The sequence below is a fragment of the Diadema setosum genome, chromosome 4 (assembly GCF_964275005.1).
Source record: "Diadema setosum chromosome 4, eeDiaSeto1, whole genome shotgun sequence".
In the NCBI taxonomy this organism is placed as follows: Eukaryota; Metazoa; Echinodermata; class Echinoidea; order Diadematoida; family Diadematidae; genus Diadema; species Diadema setosum.
Window position 1 is genome coordinate 13,359,841 of NC_092688.1, and position 22,872 is coordinate 13,382,712.

At 38.4% G+C, this 22,872-nt stretch overlaps 1 protein-coding gene across 1 annotated transcript in view; it reads right to left on the reverse strand.

Moving 5' to 3' along the window:
- The window catches only part of LOC140226889 (uncharacterized), a 53,272-nt gene extending 32,832 nt beyond the window's left edge, over nt 1–20,440 (reverse strand). The window contains exons 1-3 of the mRNA XM_072307317.1: nt 19,849–20,440; nt 7,851–7,950; nt 6,680–6,787 (exon numbers count right to left, since the gene is read on the reverse strand). Of these exons, the coding sequence (XP_072163418.1) occupies nt 6,680–6,787; nt 7,851–7,950; nt 19,849–20,066 (426 nt within the window). The 5' untranslated portion in view covers nt 20,067–20,440. The remainder of the gene's footprint in view (nt 1–6,679; nt 6,788–7,850; nt 7,951–19,848) is intronic.
- Between the last annotated feature and the right edge of the window lie 2,432 nt (nt 20,441–22,872).

A 22,872-nucleotide genomic window follows, 5' to 3' on the forward strand; every position in this document is an offset into this window, starting at 1 on the left:
AACGGCCTTTTTTGTGGCATGAAATTTTTGCAAACTGCAACTGGCATTCAATGCATATAGTGTAGACAAGAAGCCTCGTGTGCATTTTAATTTCGCAAATCTTGGCGCTCGCAAAATTCGTGAAATTAAAATGCACGCGAACATTCATTTTACAGTAGTTTTGGTTGAGATGGGGATTCAGACGTTAACTTTTTGCGAGATAATGAGGAACTACACATGTACAAAATGAAATATTACAGAGCATACAATTCTAAGAGGAAATAAAAGTTGATTTGATGAAAATTGGTTTTGAAATGGCCAAGGAATAAAAAAACAAAAAACAATGTGGTCCTAATAAAAGTTGGGACCTACCTTTTATTAGGACCACACTGTTTGGTTTGGTTTTTGGATATTGTCAGCCATTTTATAAACGATTTTCATCAAACAAACTTGCAATACCTCATAGAATTATAAGTAGTTTCTCATTAACTCGCTAAAAGTTAAAACCTGAATCCCATTCTCAACCAAAACTATACCATCACATTAACGACGCCGTCTCCAGAAGCCGGAAGACTTGGCAGCTCTGTATAATGTATAAGATTCAAGTATTTCCCCTCATGTCGGTCGACTTTGCCATAATGTAAAACCACGGAAAGGGAAGAGATACAATTCATATCTCTTCCTTTTCCGTGATTTTGCATTCTGGCAAATAGCTGCATGTTTGTTTAACAGCACTCTAGCAAGTGTATTCCACAAAACATCCTGTCATATTAATCGAAGTTCAGCTTCTTCACAAGTATTTTTTTTTCAATGCAATGCTACATATTCAATTCTATACTTTTTTCTACTATTATAACCCATCCTTGCTTTTGTATTGTATTGTTGTGGATTGTAATATTTCAATTTTAAAAACAAATTGTTCTATAAATTGTAAACTGCATTTTAATTGTTTTTGTAAAGCAGTTTTTATGTGATGAAGAGACTACCCTATTTCAAGAATATATAATAAATAAATTAACATACAAAAAAACTTTTATTTGTTTACAATCTATTTTTGTTCCTCCTTGTGTTTTGTCAATAAGCTTCACAAATTTATAACACCTTATATATATTTATCCCATTTTTCTTTTTTTTTTTTTCTTTTTTTTTTTTTTTTGGGGGGGGGGTCATTTGTCCGGCAGGATTTGCGTCATGACAGAAGTACTGACAGGAAGGAATGGACAAGGGGGTGGGGGGGGGGGGGGAGAGACAAGGAAGGAAGTATTACTAACAGGGATGCATTACTAAAACTACTACCTCCACAATCCCATTTCAAACCAAAATAAAGCCATCAGTGATGAAACATTTATACAGCTTTACGTGCACACATTCAGAGACAATCACACACACACACACACACACACACACACACACACACACACACACACACACAAATATAAATCATTTACACATGTATACTGTACATACTCGAAGAGTATAATCAAATACATACAAGCCCACACACAAAACACACGTGGCACATCGACAAAATAAAGTCATCTACACACACATTACATACACAGACATGTAACACAAAAATTAAGTACAATCACATACACAAAATACACACACACACATAATACAATCACTCACACACAGACACACACACACACAATACATTATAGCATACAGGAAAATGAGGTAACACAGCTTATCATATTCAAAGGAAATCCTTGATTACACAAGAGGAGGGAAAAAAATCTGTTTGAATCCCCATTTCCAATGCTCCCACCACTTACAAAACACAGAGCATGATATAAGTCAGCATTCCACAAGAACAAGTCATTGAAATGCAATGGCTGCATGCTGTACAACATGCAAACACTAGTCTACAAAGTATGTTGAAGATCCCATATTGTCCATATTTGAGGCAAACTATTATAAATCAATACAATGCTGCATAATGTGAGTTCTCTCATATTTCAGTGTGATTTTTTTAAAATATTCTGTTTATTACTAGACAGCTAGATTACTTTTATACTATCACTTTAATATTCACCCATACCTAGCAAATGAACAACTTGTATACAAGAACATGAGTTTTACCTGATGATGCATAATAGGACACTGCCATGTCATATTTCACCTTTTAATTTTTGAAACAGGGACTATGTTTATACAATATTCTTAGACAATGATAAGCCTATAGACTAGAGGCTAAAAAAAAAAAAATCCTATTTTCTTCTCTCACAATCAACCGAGAAGCTGTCTTGAAAGCTCCTTTGTTCTATACACAGTATGTACATGAAAAGTTATTCCATGCAGTTAATCTTCAAACCATGCCACATGCACACTACTGAAAAAGCTCTTACTTTCTGTGAGGGTTTAATTTTCACAAATTTTGCAAATCATCGTTGCACCATAAATTGAACAAAACATTAAAATATTGCCACCTGATCTTGATCACGTAAAGTTTCGGAGTAAATGGGCAGGAAGAAGTGCACTTACGACAGCCTCCGTGTCAAATTATGAAAACAACATCTCACAAAAATGTCTGTGAACTCCTCACTTGCGAAAATATTTGTTCATGTGAAAATAACCGCTTTTACAAGTTCTTATGCCTACTCATGACTCAGATACATCGTAGTTATCGATCTTCATCGGTAGATCTGCTTCCTCACACCTCTCCAATACGCTCTCAAATCTCTTTGTTTCTGTTTCCCTTTCATATCTACTATCATCTCCCACCTTCTTTCTCTTTGCCAATGTTTGTTTTAATCTTCCTTTCTGTCTCTGTGCATTTATCAACACACTTTGAATACCTGTCTACATGATAAATCATTTCTCTTCTTCCGGTTAAAAGTCTCTCTCTCTCTCTCTGTCGATTCAGATACCTGCAGCAGTCGACCCGTCTGTCTCTTGGATGTTTGTCTGTCTCTCATTAATCCATCCCTCTCTCCCTCTCTCTCGCTCAGGCTCGTTAAGACCTGCAGAACACGTCCCTCAAGGCTACACCAGTGACACACTCCCCAGCAGGTTTTTTTCCAAGATGAAGGAAAACATCCTCCATCCTAATTAGAGTTTACCCAATCAACTCTCCCTGAGCCAGAGTAATAACAAGAGACTGCCATGTGTACACACTCTTCATCTGACATCCCACATATCAAACAAAAAATTTTGAAATGATAATGACTAGAAAAACACTCAGAGAGCACAGACCTCTGCCAAGCAGCTCATTTCCACCCATACACACATGTTGAAAATTGCCCAATTTCCCTACAGCTGCATTCACACATAATACAAAATAGCGAGATAACGATTGTGATCCACATCTCGAGATTTGCATACCTGTGAATCCCACTAATGATAAAGAAGCCTGTGCTATCTAGGCTGCGTTCATGCAAAACTAGAATTGCTTTTCTAAACGCGTTTTCATGCGATTTTTCCATTTAAATGCGTTTCAAAACGCCGATCTGAAACTCAGAAAAAAAGGGCGTTTTGAATCATGATTCTGCCAGAATCACAATCGCAGAAACCGCATGAACGCAACCGTGATTTCAATCATGATTCTGGACGTCATTGTGCGTTGTGCGCATGCGTGTCTCATGGGGTATCCCACAGCTTCTGGTTCTGTTCACGTGCTTGTGTACGTCTTATGAATCGTGTGTTTCGGTACCATATCTGCACTAGTTTGCATCAACACCATACACCAATTCTATGATAGTATCTAGCTGTTTATCATAATAATACATGTAATTACTCTCCGATTGAGTTGATAATATAATGGCTGCAGCTGTGTCTACCAAGGGAAACAATTGGAGAGACAAAGGATTAAGATTATTCCTCGATCTGTGGACAGAGCCTGAATGCCACAGCTTATTGGAAGGTACTGTATTCACCGAAATAAAAACGTTAAGGCCTACAATAAACTGACTGATCAGTTGGCAGAAGGATTTTAACAGGAGGTCAGGCTCGAGTTGCAGAGACAAGGTCAAACTGCGCAATGCGCTGCGCAATGGCAAAGGATGAGCTGAGCCAGAATCAGCGTTGTGCAAGCCCGAACGAACGCTCTTCCGCGGAGACCGTGATTTGAAATGCCGTTTTGAATCATGATTCATGTTTGTGATTCTGGCTACGAAATTCGCATGAACGCGCCCCTAGTAACACATCAGCTTCCTGCGTGCTGCATGGTGCCTCAAGCAGAGCAAGCACTTTATTGCGCGTATGCAAACCTTGAAATAAGCGCAGCCTGAACTTCAGAGTTCACTGACCCTATTTGCCAAGAGACAAAAACTCCTTCAAAAATTCATTAAAAATTCCTGCATCACTATCAAAATTCAATCATTTGTTCCTTGTGACATTATCAACTTTTCCTGCAAGTTTCATCTAAATCCGTTCACAACTTTTTGAGTTATTTTGCAAACAGGCAAACCAACAAAAACATAACCTCCTTGGCGGAGGTAATACAATACATACACTCTTATCTATCCATGCCAGCATCTTCAGTGTTGGCACTGCTCTACCAGTGGGTCTTGCCCCTAAATATCAATTACCAGGTACTGTGAAACAAGAACTTTTTGCATGCACGAAACTGTCGCAAATATCGTGAGGAGCCAAGACACGTGAAAGTAAAAGTAAACCCATAAAAGCAATGTAAGCTGTAAGCTAGCCATAGTACTAGGGCTATAAAAGAAACACTCTTCCATGCATTATAGGCATGGCATGGTGGTAGAGATAAAGAAATAAATCTCGCCTCACAAAGAGCCTGAGGTTATGGACGAGTCATCACCACTAATGACCGCATACTCTCCATTATCAGGCTGACATTAGTCTGGTCTTGTCCTTGAACTTCTCACATCATAACTCCCCATTGGCAGTGAATGAGATTGCTATGAATTTAACCATGCACATGAATCATGCCAGAACTGCCTTACACAGGGCTAAGGCTCCATTTCTAGTTGGTCTTTGTCACAAAATAAAAATGCATGTATACATGTATGATATTTTTTTTTTCCCCACAGGCATAAAATACCCATTAACCATCATTTATGATCTACATAATGTTAAAAAAAGTCTCAGTACCTTTATTCAAGACAGCATTTTGAATACATACTGGTACATACTGGTACCAATGCTGATTACCATCATTCCACACACGAGTGTAGAATGACATTTCCTGGCAGAGTCAAAACTGTCTATTCATAGGGCCACTCTACAGTACAATGTGGTTCACACAGCAGGTGGCCCTTAGCTACAAGACACTGATTTCAGCATTTGTCTACGAGCTCAGTTTATTGCTCTCTAATGCCATGACACGGCCTGAAATAGGTCCATTTCACACTAAATGTATTCAAATCCATGGAGCTATTGTTTCTCCAAGGAGTATCTTCCTTTCACACTGCATTCAATGGTGAACTACCACTGAATGCACCATTGAATTAAATGGTGGTTCACATCTAAAAAACTGTTGAATTCACCATTAAACTAAATAAAGGTTCGCAAGTGAAAACAACCGAATGTGGCACTGAATGAAACGGTGGTTTGCAGGCGAAAACTTCTAAATTCACCATTTATTCACAGGTGAAAACTTCTGAACTCACAGTTGAATTATAAATGGTGCTTCACTGGTGACAATTCTTTTCATATTGAAGAATGTTCCAATGAATTTGTATCTAACACTGCATGAGAATCCTGCCATTGATAAAACCACATTACTTGGCTCACTGACAGCCCTACATTCCCAAATGAGGATAAACACAGGTCCTTAGCAGACAAGGTCTTTTTCTTTTCCCGCTTGTTTAACTGTGCCATCTTAGTTTCAGATATTTGGTTTTGATGCACTAGAGTTTATTGGGTATATAAGTTTTAGGTTTGGACTACTTTATGATACTGGAGCTTTCGTGGAATGCTGTCGTATCGTATCCAGCCAAGTCGGCCAAAGTATCACTGAGCTCTGTGTTAGCCTTTGCTCACTGTGGAACTGCAGGAACAATGTTTCCTCTTCTTTGCCCCTTCTTCTTCTTCTTCTCCTTCTTACTCCACAAACCAGTTATGGTTGTGAGTGAATGCAGAAAAATTTAAAACACATACACCTTACACATTTTGTAGTCTGTACATACAGCGTACATACTACAAGTACAATGTACATGTGGATCAATGAAATTTCAAAATGTGCATGTACTGACAAGCACGAAAAGTGCGTATGACCAGAAACAAAACACACCCTCCAACAATCAATAGGTATTTTGCCAGATGTTTCACCTAGCCACACCTTTGATTGGTAAACAACAACTACAATTTCACTGTTTCAACAGTTGGAGGGTAAAATCAGCCAAAATTGGATGGCTACTGTACTTTCACCTGTGTTTCAACCAAGTTTCCTTTCATGCTTGAATATTCATGCAGGGCACTCAGTGAAAATCTCCCTAGTGTGAAAGGGGTGCTACTTTATACTACTCCTAGCGAATGCATCCTCATATATCATGCAAACCATTTCAGATGCATAACTTGTTGCCATGTTGTGTCAAGCCTCCTGGTTATCGAGATCAACTTTTGTCAAATTGGGATATATATGCATAATATGTCCACGCTAGGTGGATGCTGAGAGAATCTGACTGACTGAAAATTGATGCCCATATCTTGAGGGCGACTGAAACAGGTGTGGAGATAAACTAAGGTTAAGAGTGCATTATGTGTGCAGGGGTTGGGTGGGGGAACTTACCGCGAATCTGTCCTTGTTCACCTCTACCAACTTCTTGCTGCCACAGAGGAATTGCCATGCCCTTCCCCTGAGGGAAGATGGGATACCTTTCCGGCATCGTTCTCTGACCTGATGACACACACACAATATATATACAAAGGAAAAAGACAGATGAAAGACCTCAAGCTCAGAAAGTTAAACTAACATAAATTTTTCCCTTTTAATATTTGAATTTTGGAAAAAAAAACAATAATAGGAAACAAAAAAATACACTCATTTTGATTTAAAGACATCTGTGGTTGCCATGGTAATTCTGCTGTTTCTTTTTAAAAATCAACCAGTGTGCATGCTTTACAGGCCCTGCAGGTGATCATGGAAACAAACTACACTTGCTAATGTACCGGCTGAGTATTTACACGCAGAATCAGCAGAATTCAGATTGATAGGCCCCATACTGTTCCTATGGCACAGGAATGATCAAGGTACAAATGTCTTCCTCATCTGACGCCATCCATAAAAGAACCCAGATTTGCCCCCATTATTGAAATCTAGTCCAATACCAGCTGAATCAATTTGATGCAACCATGCTGTGTCGCTTCTGGAGCTGGAAACGGAGGATTCATCAAATCAAATCATTTTGTTGTTTTGCAGAGGAGAGAAAAATACCCAGCCACCACATAGAGCATTCAGTAATATTGCATGCCATCTGATATTGACATGTCAGCTGTGTGCTGATTTCATCAAAACAAAAGCTTTACAACAGGTTGTGTTGCATCATGCATCGTATCATTGAATACGATCTAAGATACAAAATTAAAGACACTACTTGAAATGCAATACAGTGTACTTGTGATTAAGTGCATGAAACATTAGATTTCAATTACTTCAGAGATGTAAATGATACATTTACTACTTAAGAATTTCCATAGCGACTCCCAGGTTACACCACATAGCTTTACATGTATGTTGATTCTTCTCTCTTTTTTCTTTTTTTCTTTTTTAAATTTCTGACTACCAGGTAATGTTTATGCAATGTAAAGGGTTGACACTTTGCTCTTACAGCTGTATCATGTGTATGCATTGGCTAGGCAGGATATCTGTGCTAAAACCGATTACAGTACCTTGGTTAACGACCGATTTACAGAATAGAAAGATTAGTCTCTTTCAGGTTGGGGAAATCCCCAATTCTTACCTTCTTTGGTTTTTTGGTCATCCACTTCTCCCAATCATCAATCATGTCCAGCCACTTCATCTCTCTCTTCCTCAGGATGTTGATCGGCACGCCGACATCGCTGATGTGGAAAGACACAAGGGAGGAAGGGAGAAAATTACTTTCATATTGGTCAATTTAACTCTTCAAAACATCTAAAAACAGTCACTCTGGAATTGCTTGTGCACTGTAGTTTATACCCCTTGAGGCACCTAATTTTCTCGGGGTTAAATGTTTGTAAGTACTGTATTATTAATTCAATCTAAAAGTTATTGGGCAAATATTCAATGAACAGTATATATTTGAAACAGCAAGCCTGTTGCACTGTAGGAATGAAGGCAATCGATGTTTTTCAGAGGAGGAGTGAATGTGTGTGTGTGTGTGTGTCTGGACTGTGTGTGTGTTTTGCGTGTAAATGAGTTGGTCTCCTTCTGCAATACAAAGACCACACTGCATTAGAATTGACTATCACTTTGTTTCAAAAGACAATCAGCATTACCATGATATAAAACCAATTCCTCTCTTCCCATACATGATGCCAAAAGTATGGGATATTTACAGAGCACTTTAACTTGTTTCCACTATTACAGGTTCTACGTTAGCACTGATTTGAGTTATTATTAGATTTGATTTATGTATGTGCTAATTTGGGGGACTCTTGGTTTCTACTAAAAATTCAATGAGATTGCACTACATGATACATGAAAACATGACTAATGCAGAAAAAAACAAAAACGTGCACACACACACATTATTGTACAGTTGGATGTACAGTGTAGGCCTACATGTACAATTTGACTGTATACCTGGTATACTGCATGTACTGTATACATTATGTATGGCCCTATGAATGTAGTAAATTGTTTATTGAATATGATATACACAATATGCAATGCATTATATCCATGTTCATGGTTGCATTGGTTTCTTTTGTACAATTTTCATACTGTTATTCATCGACACATTTTATCATTTCACAGAGGCAGAGTCCCATTACTGTAAAAGTGGAAATTTTCGCGCATATCGCGCAACCAGAAGCTAGCGCGAAAATACATGTAAAAGCACGCAAATATTTTTGCGTGCCATTATGTTCCTGTAGCTGCTGTCTTGATTCCGCGGAATTAAAAAAACACACGAAACTCTTCTTATCTGGCCAAGTACGAAAAATTAGTCGCGCGAAAAAATCCACTTTTACAGTACTACAGTGTACGTGTACATCTACTGTACATTTATGATTTATATACACTTGTAATCAGTGTATTCTCATCTATTTTTTTTTTCTCAACAATTCAATCATGGCTCTGTTCCATTTTCAAGGAAATAATGAAATGTGACTATAATAATGGGATATGATTTTGGTCACTTGATACTGATGATAAAATAGGGATTGAAAACATTTATGCAGACACATTAAAACAACCCATCTAAAAGCTGGATCCTTAGAATGGTGCTGGGGCTGCAAGTATGTTAATCTTATAAGCATTTTGTACTGATGAGATACGCACAGTATCCAATTTTTAAATGTAGGCCTACAACGTATGTCATTTCACGAGAAAAAAGACACCCTATGCATACAAATGTTGACAGATTCAGTGCCACTGATACAGCAAGTAACTGATCTATACACAGCTCATCAATATCACAAAAATTATAATTGCCATTCTTGAAGTGTTTTGAGTCATAAATTCAGTATTAACACACAAAATATACGGGTACAAAAAGCACTACCCCCATATGTGCCCAGTGTACAATGTACAATTGTACATGTGGGGCTGCACAAGTATATGGTATATGTACAGATCAATGTATAGAAAAACATTACAAGGTGTACCTTGTACAGTACCTGTATGTGGGTACATGGGCAAATTGTACAAGAAAAAGTGCAATTAATGTGAACAACGGATATTACAACTTGTACAGTGAAGCCCCAAACTCTGCCTGAGAGTGTGACATATCTTCCTTCACTTCACGCTTCAAGTGCAATGTAACCGATACTCAATGGATTTAACACAGCTGTGATTAGTTTCAACACAGCAAGCAATGACGGCTGGTGGCAAGCTCTGAATTTCAGCTGGTATGGGGGGGGGGGGGGTTGTGACATCATTTTGTCAAGGTCGAAGAAAAGCGATTTCGCACATTACAGCTGTATATGTACACAAGTTGGTAGGTTGGAAGTCTAGTGTGCACACTACATTGTAGGTTCAAGTGCTGTTATACAGTCTTCATTCATTTCATACTCAAGCCCTTCAAATTACATTATATGGCATGATAGAGCAGCTGTAAGTACAGTGTACTACATGAATATGTACACCATACATTTGTACATGTAATTCATTATTTTATCCGTACTGATCAGACATCTGAGCATGGCAATTCAATAATACTTTATGGCCCAAGTTTTGACCGTCATCATTATTGACCGGTCAATAATTTTGTTATTGCCTGCTCAGAAAAGTCAATGGCAAACTGCTTGTTAAATAGCGGGCATTAAATTGGATAGATGCTTTAAACATTCTATCGCGCACTTGTACAGTATCAATGAAGAGTTACAATGTACTCGCACTTGCCAAGCCTTTGTGCACTAAGCAAGAGATGGCTAGCAGTACCGTGCATAACAACTTGCCCTGCGCTCTATTCGTTTTCCCCTCTTTGGAATGCGAGTGAAAAGATGTGATTACATTAACTGCTGATATTTTCAAGTTGACTCTAAAAAGATGTCTGATTTTGTTTAAATCTATAATAATGATATCAATGGACTGGCTAATCTCCGGGTATACAGCATCACTTGCCCTCACTAGAATCATACTGCCCGAGTCAGGAGACAAGGAAAATACATTTCTAGTTCAGGCAATAAATGGAGTATCCCCCACAAGGCCAGTCCATATCATATTTATATTGCCCTACAAATACTTTTTTATTGTGATGTACACACTTTGTATCCATACACTGTCCTCACACAGCAGTTGGTGAGAAACTAAATGGTCAATGTAATGTCCTTACTCCACGGTACAAATGACATAGAAACACTATGGCCAACATTCACAAAGGTAGTTTAAATATTTAATTGTTCATGGATTATTCAAATTTTGAGTGCATGCTGGCAAATACACATGACTTCTTTACATCATGGCTTACACCAACAGACACCCAGCACCAGGTAATGTGTATTGACATGCTCAAATGTGTATGGCACAAGTGTACCCTACTTTGTAGTCCATGAAGTAAAATTAAATCATCGATTTGATTTAAATTGAATATAAAAAAAAAAACTACAGAGTGTACACTGTATCTTTGTGAATTAATGTATTATATCGTCGCTGGGGTGACAAAACCTCGTATCTCAAAATTGTCAAATGTTCAGGAGAGCGAAAAAACATGGCGGCCAAAGCACTATAGTGAATGGGAAAGCCTTCTCTTTGACATGTCATGGTGGCTTCATTTTTGGAGTAAGACAGTTAGGATTTGGCCAAGACATCACTTGACCCATTATTTGACCATTAAGCTAAAAAAAATTTTTTTGACATTTTTGAGATACGAGGTCTTGTCACCCCAGCGACGATATGGTCTATAAAAAAGTTTTTTACTCTGTCATCATACTTCATTTCACAATTCATCTCACAAAGACCTCACGAAGCACAGTCCACTACCACTATAGCTGAATATACATGATGCTGTACATGTGTAGTGACTGCTGGCTGTCTTTATAGAAAAGATGTCCTATTTTTCACTTGTACATATAAGATGTGATTTCTGGGGTACCCAGGTGTGGGCAAGTAGCCATTTTGGATACTGTTCATCACAGGTAGCTCTGAGAAACTGTTACACAGTAAGAACCTCTTTCGAATGTTCTTCATCACAGCAGCGACAGTACCAGTATAAATCATTTGCAGATCATGAAATACATGTAAGAAATTAAACTTGATGTTCTCTCTGGCAGCATTTTCCGCCATACCACAGAATCTTTATCCTTGAGAGGACTACCAACCAGTCTGGTAGCCTGTTGTCAAACACATTTTTAGGGGTCCATAGAACAGGGCATTCATTATCTGGTGGATTTGGTACATGTACATAATATGATCATGTTTGAGGTGTTTGCACATTGTAAATGTACACTGTACAACTGTACGTTAAAAATTAACAAGGTGATGAAGTCAGATGCCTTGTGCTCAGCTACATGTCTGCAGAGGCACACATGCACACATACACACGCAAGTAATACCTGGTACACAAAGTTAAACATTTTCATGTCCTGTGTTTGACTACATGGCCATGTATGACACATGGTGTGTCATCCACAGTGTTCAATAAGCAAGCGCTCTGGATAAACTGTTCAGCACACAGCTTGACAGACACTGTAGTTACCCCATTAGCAAAGCAGTGCCTGCTTTTTCTACATTAGGCCTACACTATACCGGTATTTGCTAGGACAAACACCTGTGTACAGTAATGAGTACCTGGTTTACAATGTCTAGTATTTTGTATTGTACTGCCCTGCAAATTAATGTTTTTAACTGTGAAAATCAAACCTTATCAGGTGTCATTGGATAAACACAATGTGATTCTTGAACAAGTCCTCATACAGTACATGTCTTATAGTGTAACATGTTCACATAGTGTGCATTACCCTGCAACACAATAAGATTTGTATTTGCTTCCATGAGACATCATAACTTCGCCCCTATACTGCTTCAAAGAAGCAATCTAGTATAAAGTATTGTCCAAATGAAAAATTTTGGTGATATACAGTATAACACTTTTTGTATGTACAGGCATCTATGTAATAACATTGGAGGGTGAAATAATGAATGCTCATAGAAAATGTTTTTTTTTTTTTTCAACTGAATGGCCTAAATACATGTATTGTAATACTGATAAGAAAAGATAATAATAGGGAGTCTCAATTCCATCTGAAAATAACAAATCTACATCCGTACCAAGTGAAGAATTGAATGCAATGATATTCCTCCATCCCAAGAAATGTTGCTCTGAGCCATGGTGAGCTAAGGAGGTTACAGAAACCTCCTTGGGTGAACCAATGAACGTACTATGGTACATACAATGTACAAGTACATTACAATGTATTCTCTTCAAACACTACATGTATGTCATGTCAGCATTCAGAATGACTTTTCTTTCTTAGAGAGATTTTTGTTTTTCCCTTTTTTTTTGGGGGGGGGGATTGCTGTTACTCTCCATGAATATTATTGTTTGCTCAATCTGCAACATTATGAACACCAAGTGAAAAAGAAGAAATTACATCATCTATTGTACATGTGTAGCTTGGGGTTTGAATCCGCGTCATCTACAACTGTTGTACACTTTTACATTGTAGTACAATGTACATTGTACTGCTTGCCGGGCAGCAACACTACCAATGAGATGAAGCTTTGACTTTTTGACTTCTTCTTCTTCTTCTTTTTTTTTTTTTAATTCAACAAATGCGTTTCAGAGTCCAGCCTAAAACAATTCTGTGACTAATAACATGACATCCTCAAAGTTGCATGGTATTACCTACAAACTGTAAAGTGACATAACACTGTACAGTAAATACTGTCCTGGTATGTACAGTATAATGCTAAATGCTGGTAAGCACACATGTATGCGAATACAATGTTTATGTTGCAGTGTTATTGCAAAACATACTGTATGGTGATGTTGTCCTCACTAGACAGAATGGCTTTTTAATTGCACAATTTGAAATCTATCTTCTGGGCTATTTTTACACTGTACGTCACTTGATTTGTGTGGGCTATGAAGTACGTACAGTACACTGTATACCCAGTCATTGGGTGTCCGGACAGGTTGTGGGACTGGACGCGTACTGTAAAGTGCGTCTGGGCCCCATTTCATAAAGAGTTTATTTGATGACAACTCTTTGCTGGAATGACTATTGTCATGGTAACGACAAGAATCCAGCTTCCTGATTGGCTGTTTGCTTTGGAAAGTTGTCATTCCAGCAAGAGTTGTCATCCTAACATCTTTTATGAAATGGGGCCCTGGTTTGACAATGACGCGCCTACATAAACAGTTGTTTGTCAGTGAGGAGCTGTGCGTAAATGCGTATAAATAAGCAAGTCAGTAAGCGAGAATCTTAAGTGTCCAGACACCCAACCCCCCATCCTACATGATCATTCTCTCGTTCTACACTGATTGGGCCTCTACATATGTATAGATGGGACTAAAGCAGTCATCTTATTCTATTCATGTTCTGCAGCTTCTGCATTAGTTTGTCCCTTTTTTTCAGTATGAGGGATAAAAATCTTAAAAATAACCTCAATGCTCTTTGAGGAAATTTGTCAGCTACAAATATGTACGGCATCCCATTACTGCACTTCAGTCAGCCCCTTTCTCTGGGAAGCCATATAAATGAACGATATTTCCAAGGGACGTTCCTGGCTTCAGTCTGGGTTATATAACACCCATTCCCTGAAATAGAAACATGAAGTGAGCTGTCCTGAGCTTCGGGTGCCCAGTTCTGTTACAAATTTGTCACATATCGATTGACAGGACAGGTATTTATTCTGGACACCATTATCTAGTTACTATTAAGAAGGAGAAACTTGATGAGCTCTGGCACATGTGGTAAGCATGGCAATCATGGAGTGACTTTGTGTCCCACTTTTAAAATGCAGCAGACATCATACCTTTCATGCGAGTAATATTTCACAAATGAGAACTTGTAAGATATTTTCATGTGGTTGAACATGCAACATAGATGCCAAGTTCAAAAAAATTTTATGAGTGAGATTTTCGTCTCAGCGCGCGCGCATGTGCGTGAGCGAGGGAGCGAAACGACTGAGCGAGGGGAGGGTGTGGGAGGGGGGTGTCCGCCCTCCCATGGTAGGGAGCTTTTTCAATTTTTAGCTCTTAATGGTGCAAGCTGGTGCATATTACTGTACGAGCTGAAATTTTCGCGTACAGATATTTTCGCGAATTGCTACTTGGAGGACATTTTCGCGTGTTGTTTATTTCGCGGTTACGAGGGTCTAACTGAACTTAGTTAATCGTACGTTGTTATTTTCGCGTGTTGTTATTTTCGCGGTTTGAAGGCGATTCGCGAAATTCGCGAAAATAAAACCACCGCGAAAATTTCAGCTCGTACAGTAAGTGACTATTTTTTACTTATTTTGAAAGACAAAAGGGAAATATGCTTTCAATTGCAACTCTCACTTTAATCCTTTAAGCTATGCTCCCGATGCGTGAGAAAAATGGGTGACATGCGTGAGATCGTGAGACGGACCCTAAATGCTGGAGTCTCACGCAGAATGCATGAGACTTGGAAGCTCTGATGCAATTGACAGCCACAGTGACAGAATGAAAATGTTATACACATCTGCTGTACAAGGTATTAGCCTGATTCAAGAGGAGAAATTTTTCGATTTCCACTCTTGGAGACAATAGACACGATTGTACTATGCAATTTCGTTTTATGTGTCGCAGTATTTGCAGAAATTGTTAATTAAATGAAAATTAGTCACCTTGTGAAATTTAGAAAAATTAAAACATTGCTGAGTACTGTACATGTATGGCATATTACAGGGGGTACAGTAAGAGTGGAAATTTTCACAGTGTGGACATTTTTGCACATTTTGTGCGGCCAGAAACCAGCGCAAAAACAAAAACACAAGAATATTTTTGCACACCCTACAGTATGTTCCACTAATGAATGTCTTGATTCCATGGAATTAAAAACACGCAAAATCCATCTCACCCCGCCGAGCTCAAAAAATTACTCGCGCAAACATAACCGCTTTTACAGTAGACTGTAGTGCTTTGGCAGAGATGCCACTCCAGGTACACTGTATTGATGTGTAACAAATTGGGGCCGTGTACAATTGTAGTGGCTCATTCTTTATCACCTACAGAAGGTGGCATATTGGCCATCATTCTTTTGTGGCAATGCCCAGATTTCAACAGAATTAAATCACCTTGCACTTCAGTTATCATATGCTCTAAATATCATCATTATCAGTACTATCATATTTTTACTATCGTGATATTATTATATAACATAAAATATAATTGATATCATTATGATCTGATAATCATTTTTACCATAAATTGTATGAGAAATCCATAAACTTCTCTACAACAAAGTGTATGTCACCACATGTTATACACAGTGTACTGTACCACACCTGTTACTGTACAATTATGTATATCATTATCATTTATTTCTAGAATTATGTGTTATCCTTCAAGGGTATTTCACGATTGGTATAAAGATAAATAATCTCTAAAAAATCACTGTCAAACTTGAGAAGAGACGAATTCTTTCAAGTATTAGACTGTTTAGACAGATCATGGAACACTGCAACTTCCTCTATCACACAGACACAATGTTCAAGCAAATGCTGACTGAGTGAAAAGTCTGTTGCCTGTACACCCTCCCGACTCTGAATCAGAGCCCTGCTAACCCCAGGGAAGCATTATTTCCAACGCATCACAGAGGCGCTGTATGCCCTCAGTCGCCTTCAACTGTTCCACGTTTAGATGAGTCAGTTCCTACTGTACATACACTGAAACATACACTGTACATGCACATTCATGGCACACATACAGTGTACCATGTACCAAATTTCTACATATATGTACATACAGACTAGCAGTATTATCAGCCAGAGTTCCAAACAACAATGTTTGTGTAAAAATTCTACAAATGAAGTCTTAGCAGGGAGGTATATTCTTGTACATAGTGTACAAAGTACATTGTAGGTGAGCATTTTTCTGCTTGGTCTCAGGATGTGATTGTATAAACCATGCACAAGCTCAGGTAAAATGTACATAACTATGTGTAGAATTATGTGGTTCTTCTTTTTTTAAAACAGTGATTTTTGCATCCTTTCCCTTTGACTTTAAATTTTGTTTTCTTTCGTATCTGTTGCATTCATTTTACAATGACTGCTGTTAAACTGTACAGAAACATTGATTCCTTTCAAACTATCTTCTAGTGTTTTTATGGCAGTTTCATAAACAAGCATCACATTTTCAATTTTTTGCCTTTCCATTCAAAAAAAAAAATGACAAAGACCTAAGAGGTGCTCTTTGTTTACAAGTTTTTAAAATAAATAGGGTACTTTTGAAAGCATCTCAAATAATATACACTGCAGTGTAAACCATGCCATATTCCTTTTAATACACATGGTTAGTCCAAAATATGTAGACTATGAGCCCATAACGGTAAAGGAATCTACAGAGTCGCAAACTAAGGAAGACCCAATTTGTGAGGTGCTGGGTGGGTGCTACTCTTTGCACCTGAAGGAAAGTGACTATTAGCCAGGATAACCCCACTATAAGCATGACTCGATGACATGGGATTATTCTTGTATCTCCCTCCATGGACTGATACACTTCAAAGAGATCTTGCACACGTTCCTGTAATGAGCTGCACTGTGTAGCATTACTGTACAGTTTTATGTAGCATAACTCATAAATCTGGTCATTTGCAAACTGCATCCAGTTTTTACTGCAACCTAAACATGGATCCCAACATATAATGTTGACTTGTTTGCCCAAGTATCATAAATTTGACAATCACATCAATTTTATGAAACCAGCAAACCAATGCAGAAGATATGATTTTTGAGCCTATGATTCCTCGTTCTGAAGGTATTATGCCATTACCAAAATCCACAGCTGCTACTGAGCGATTTAACATACAATGTACAAGATGTATATGCAAACTGGAAAGAAAGTACTTTTTTTTTCTTAAAGGGCCTGTACAGTACTGGTTGAGGTGGGGATTCATGTTTTGAACATTCCCAAGTGAGATAATGAGAAACCTCCGATGAAATATGAAAGAGCATGTTATTTTAAGAAGGATTCAACGTTTATTTGAGGAAAATTGGTTTTCAAATGGCTGAGATATCCAAAAAAGTGATAATAATAAAAGGCGACAAGCCACACTTTTATTAGGATCTCTTTGTTTCACCTTGTTTTTGGATTTCAAAACCGATTGTCATCAAATAAACTTTTGATACCCCTTAGAATTGCATGCTCTTTGACATCTTATATCTAGAGTGGTTTCTGAATATCTCGCAAAACGTTAAAAGCTAATTCCTCACCTCGAACAGAACTGTACACACCCTTTAAAAGGTACTAGCCCACATTTGCAAACCCATGAAAATCAAAACTGCATAAAACAGGTCCAATATGACTTCAAGTACAAGTTATAACAGTAATATACCTCACCTGTCGCTCTTTGTCTATACCATTCGATAAAAGAGAGAAAATCATCGTTTTAAAATCAATTTTCAAACCGGGTCAACCCGACCCAAAATCGAATTACGAGCGCGGGCTATAGCTACGTACATTGTACATGTACATGTAACACGTACGTGGACCGGAGCTAGCGAGCGTTATACGCATGCATACGGATTACGGTGCATTTTCATTTATTTTTATGAAAGTAATGGACTAATTGGAACGAAATTTTGCACAGGTGTTACTGCAATCATACCCAAACTCCGTGCTAACTATGAGACCAATTGCTGCAGGTTTACAAATGTGGGCTAATACCTTTAAACAGGGAGTGGACGTCTCTTACACAAATTTCTGAAAGTTGACACATCCTACATGTATGTGTAGTAAGAAAATGTACAGTTAGTGTATTAACAGAAAAATGCTGCTGCCGCAATTAGAGAATATCTTCTGCCTTAATGTGCATTATATGTATATACTCCTTGAATGGCACCCTCTGCGGGATTTAAGATGTAGCTCTAGGCCTATTGCTAGTCTCCTGCATCAGGGTGAACCTGGAGGGGTTGCCATCATTCGCCTGTTTTTCTGGTGCTTGCACGACCACTTTTAACACAAGGTTTGCATTCCGTCTTTGTGAAACAAGTTGAGACATTTTACTTGCCTGAGTTCACAGACATTGTGTAGCTGACAATATTTTGGTATATATGGATACTATTGCAAGGGATTACAAATTTTATGCATACACTGCATACAGAAGTAGCTTAACTTCTTTTTTTCTTCTTCTTCTTTCTTGACTGTACAATCCTCTTCGTAGAGGATGTCATACGTTGGCGAGGTCGCAACCATGAGAACACACGACACTGGGTGTAGTATCACAGAACTAAACTACAGTGCAAGTAAAAAAACAAACAAACAAACAAAACCATCTCATCTGAAGAGCTAATGAAGGATGAGTGGTTGTGCAAGGCAGCTCCGGAAAGAGTGGATTAGGAGCTGAAACCATTGTTGAGCTTACAAAGTACGATGTACGTACATACACCAACATTGTACATCAACAGCTCCATGCATAGATTTGTAGAATTTATTGCATGGTCCTTGAGCAGAGATCTATACTAATACTCTGAAAAACCAAAAACGAAACATAAAACAAGGATGATGACATAGGAGGCTCACATATTTCAGAAATCCACTACAACTTGCTGCAACCAAGTCACCTGTGTAGAATTTATGCATGCTTTCTTCATTTGTCCTGCTTCCTTGAGCCCTCATCTTCATTCATTGTGATTTGTTATAAATGTTGAAAACATTCTTATTCCTCATCCCAATCACTATAAATTCTGAAACTCTGTACCTAGTGTAAAAACCAATTTATACACATGTAGTTGTTCATATGTAGAAGTCTGAAAATCATCCTGAGGTCTCCTTTAATGCCTGTGATAGTTTGAAGAATGCATTTCACAATGCATTATTCTCCTTAGAGAATCAACATAGCACAGCTACATTGTACAATCCCAGTATCCTGGCCAAGTAATTAATGAGGGATTTGATTGTTAATGTATTGTGCTTCACCTTCACAGACCCTGGACCCACTGAACTTAGAAATCTGGGCCCCATTTCATAAAAGATGTTAGGATGGCAACTCTTGCTGGAATGACAACTTTCAATAGCAACAGCCAATCAGGAAGCTGGATTCTTGTCATTACCATGACAATTGCCATTCCAGGAAGAGTTGCTATCATATCAAGTTTTTATGAAATGGGGCCCAGGATTTGAGACTTACTCTTCCGTGAACTGCTTTCCCCCAGTAAATCCATAACGATCCACAAGCGGCAAAGTGGGGTCTCCATCCTCCTCGTCACTAAGGTCACTGTCTTCCATGCCTCCCGTGGCCGAGCCATTCCCTATCGACGACGCCCCGCCAAAAACCTTCATCTCCCCATCCTCGTCGCTGGACACCCCGGGGCCGATCGATGACCCTTCCTCGTTCTCAATAGACATGACCGTAGATTCCTTTGAAAAAGTCTGCACGCTCCCAGGACTGTTTGTGTGTTTCAGATACAGGCGTGTCTTTATCACAAACTCTGAATAAAATGTTTAAAAAGCAGCATAAATGGATAAAGCAAGGATCCTAGTCCTAGAAACTCGAGAATCAGGGGTTTCTGCAAGAAACCCTATCTCAGCTCAGAAGACTTGTGGTCACTGGTGGTGCACCATTTTCAGAGAGCAATGGTGATGACATAACTGAGGAATAATTAAATCTTTGCGAGTACATCCAAATTCCAGCAGGAGTGTATTGGCTGTTGATCCTCTTCATGGAAGCCCTAGTAGAACTTCCAGCCTCAGACGAACTCCTCAGTTCTGATACCGCGGATTCCAATCTACATAGAATTTGAATTGCATGTAATATTAATCAATTTTGCTTGGTTCTATACTTGTACCTAGATTCTTCACTGTATAAAATCATGACATTTTTAATAGTACACTGATAGGCCTAGAATTTAATACAAATACTCAATGTTTACTGTAGGGTCCTACATTAATATTTATTATGATTTAGGTAGTTAAAGTACACACACACACACACAAAAGAAACAAATAAATGCTGAAATAAACTCAACTGAAAAGGACAACTCTGAGTTTGACTGTAGGATATCAACCTACTGACAGTAGACCTACAGGGCAATATGTACAGACTACGGCATTCTCATAAAAAATCGGACAATGTAATTACAATACGCATGTTTGACCACCTACTGTACAGCTGTATTCACACTGGTGAGTTTGTAATGTAGTGCTCTAGTGGGTACTTAGACACATGTTGAATATAAAACAGTTTGTATCTAACATAATTTTATCTAGACATACTTCTAAACCTTGAGAACCAGTTTTAATGACAGTAAATTTTGGACCCAGGTAATATGACACTCCACTAAAATTTTGAAGACTGAACTTTCTAGCAGAACTAAACAGAGAAGGTAAACATTTTTGGTAAAAAATCATACAACAGTTAGTTAATTTAAGACTGGACTCTAGGAGTCTAGTCCATAAACGCGTAAAAGAGCAATCTAGCAAAGCTGGTCTCGACTCTTGTCAACACTAACACTAACAGAACACCTGTATGAAGGAGAGAGAATAATAAATTATTAAATACAATAAATTTCAAGCCAGAGCCGAGGCACAGCAAAGTCTTACAGCAGAACGGAGATGTGATTGTATCTTACATATCAAGTCGGCAATAATCAATCACATATCACCTGTATTTAGCATACTAGAGTAGTTACAGACTGATGTTCTACCCCGGAAGTCAAGAACAACACATCCATTCTCGTATTGATCGACAATACACTGCACATGTAAGCATTCCTTCTGTGGAATGTGCATGCAGGTAGAGACTTCAGACAGCACAAGTGACCACCACAACAACAGACATTTTCCATAAACATGATAAATGTTGATATTCACAATCTACGAACCACTACAGTACTGAATCCGTTGGGCCACGGCATTTATCCAACTCACGTCCACAAATCACATCGCACCCAGCGTCACTTTCTGCAACGCTAGTCGTAATTTAACTGACCTCAGCCTTGTCAATATTCGGCTATGCCTCGACTAAAATATCCCACGATACGTCCACCGCGCGCAGACACGAGCCCTACTTGCTACCGGCCGAAGAGAGCGGTCGTAATGCTGGTACGCACTGTATGTGGTGGACTAACGATTTGACTTCCATTGTTTTGCATAGGTCAGCTGGGTATGGGCGATAGATATGTGCGCAATTCCGGACCATCAGAATACACACACGGCGAATAGAAAGGCGCGGACTGCGTACGATTTGCCCCACACCCCGGGCGCCCCGGGGTTCACGATGAGGCCAAAGGGATAATACGTGCACCACTATGACACGCGCGCTCGATAGGATACACGTGTACATACAGTATCAATGGAGACTTCAAATAGACGGCCTCGTACACGCGTATAGTACACATGTGCACATACGGATCACATGCAGGAAATGGACGGAACAGAATTCGTCAATTCGTGCATACAGGGGACAGTCTTCACGGCGAGACAGCGGCTGATTAAAAAAAAAAAAATAAGAAAAAAAAATCTGAACGGGGGGCATTCCCCTATGTTTTGCACCGTAGTTGCTACGCACTTTGACATTCGTAGCAAGTCCTACCTATTCATCTACTTAGTACCTGGTACTAGTACATTGTAGGTGAGCCTAAATGTTTCACAGTGAGCGTGATGAGTAGTTTGAAAGCGTGAATAGTGGTCTTACATCGACCTAAATAGGCTATAAAAAATGTCATTCTCTGCTAAGCGTCAGTTGGAATTATAGATTAAAAAAAAAGAGTGGACTGCGTGATCATGATTTTCAAGGCATAACCTCTAAGAATATATAAAGTGGTTACACAGTCCCTGATGACAAAATACACTGGTTCTTTTCAGTATTATATTTGCTGTATGTCCTTCATCGAAATCTTACATATACTTTCTCTCCATCTCTTTCTTTCTCTCTCTCTCTCTCTCTCTCTCTCTCTCTATATATATATATATATATATGTATATCTATATCTATATATATATATATATATATATATATATATATATATATATATATATATATATATATATATGTATGTATTTATACACGTATGTTGTAATGATAGCATACATTGATGATAGAATGTTGTGAATACTAGCACACTTTTTCAGTTCAGTTCAGCTCAGTTTATTTTCGTCTTTCCATTTTTTAACCAATTCATAAACAGGTAAGAATACAAAATACAAAATTGAA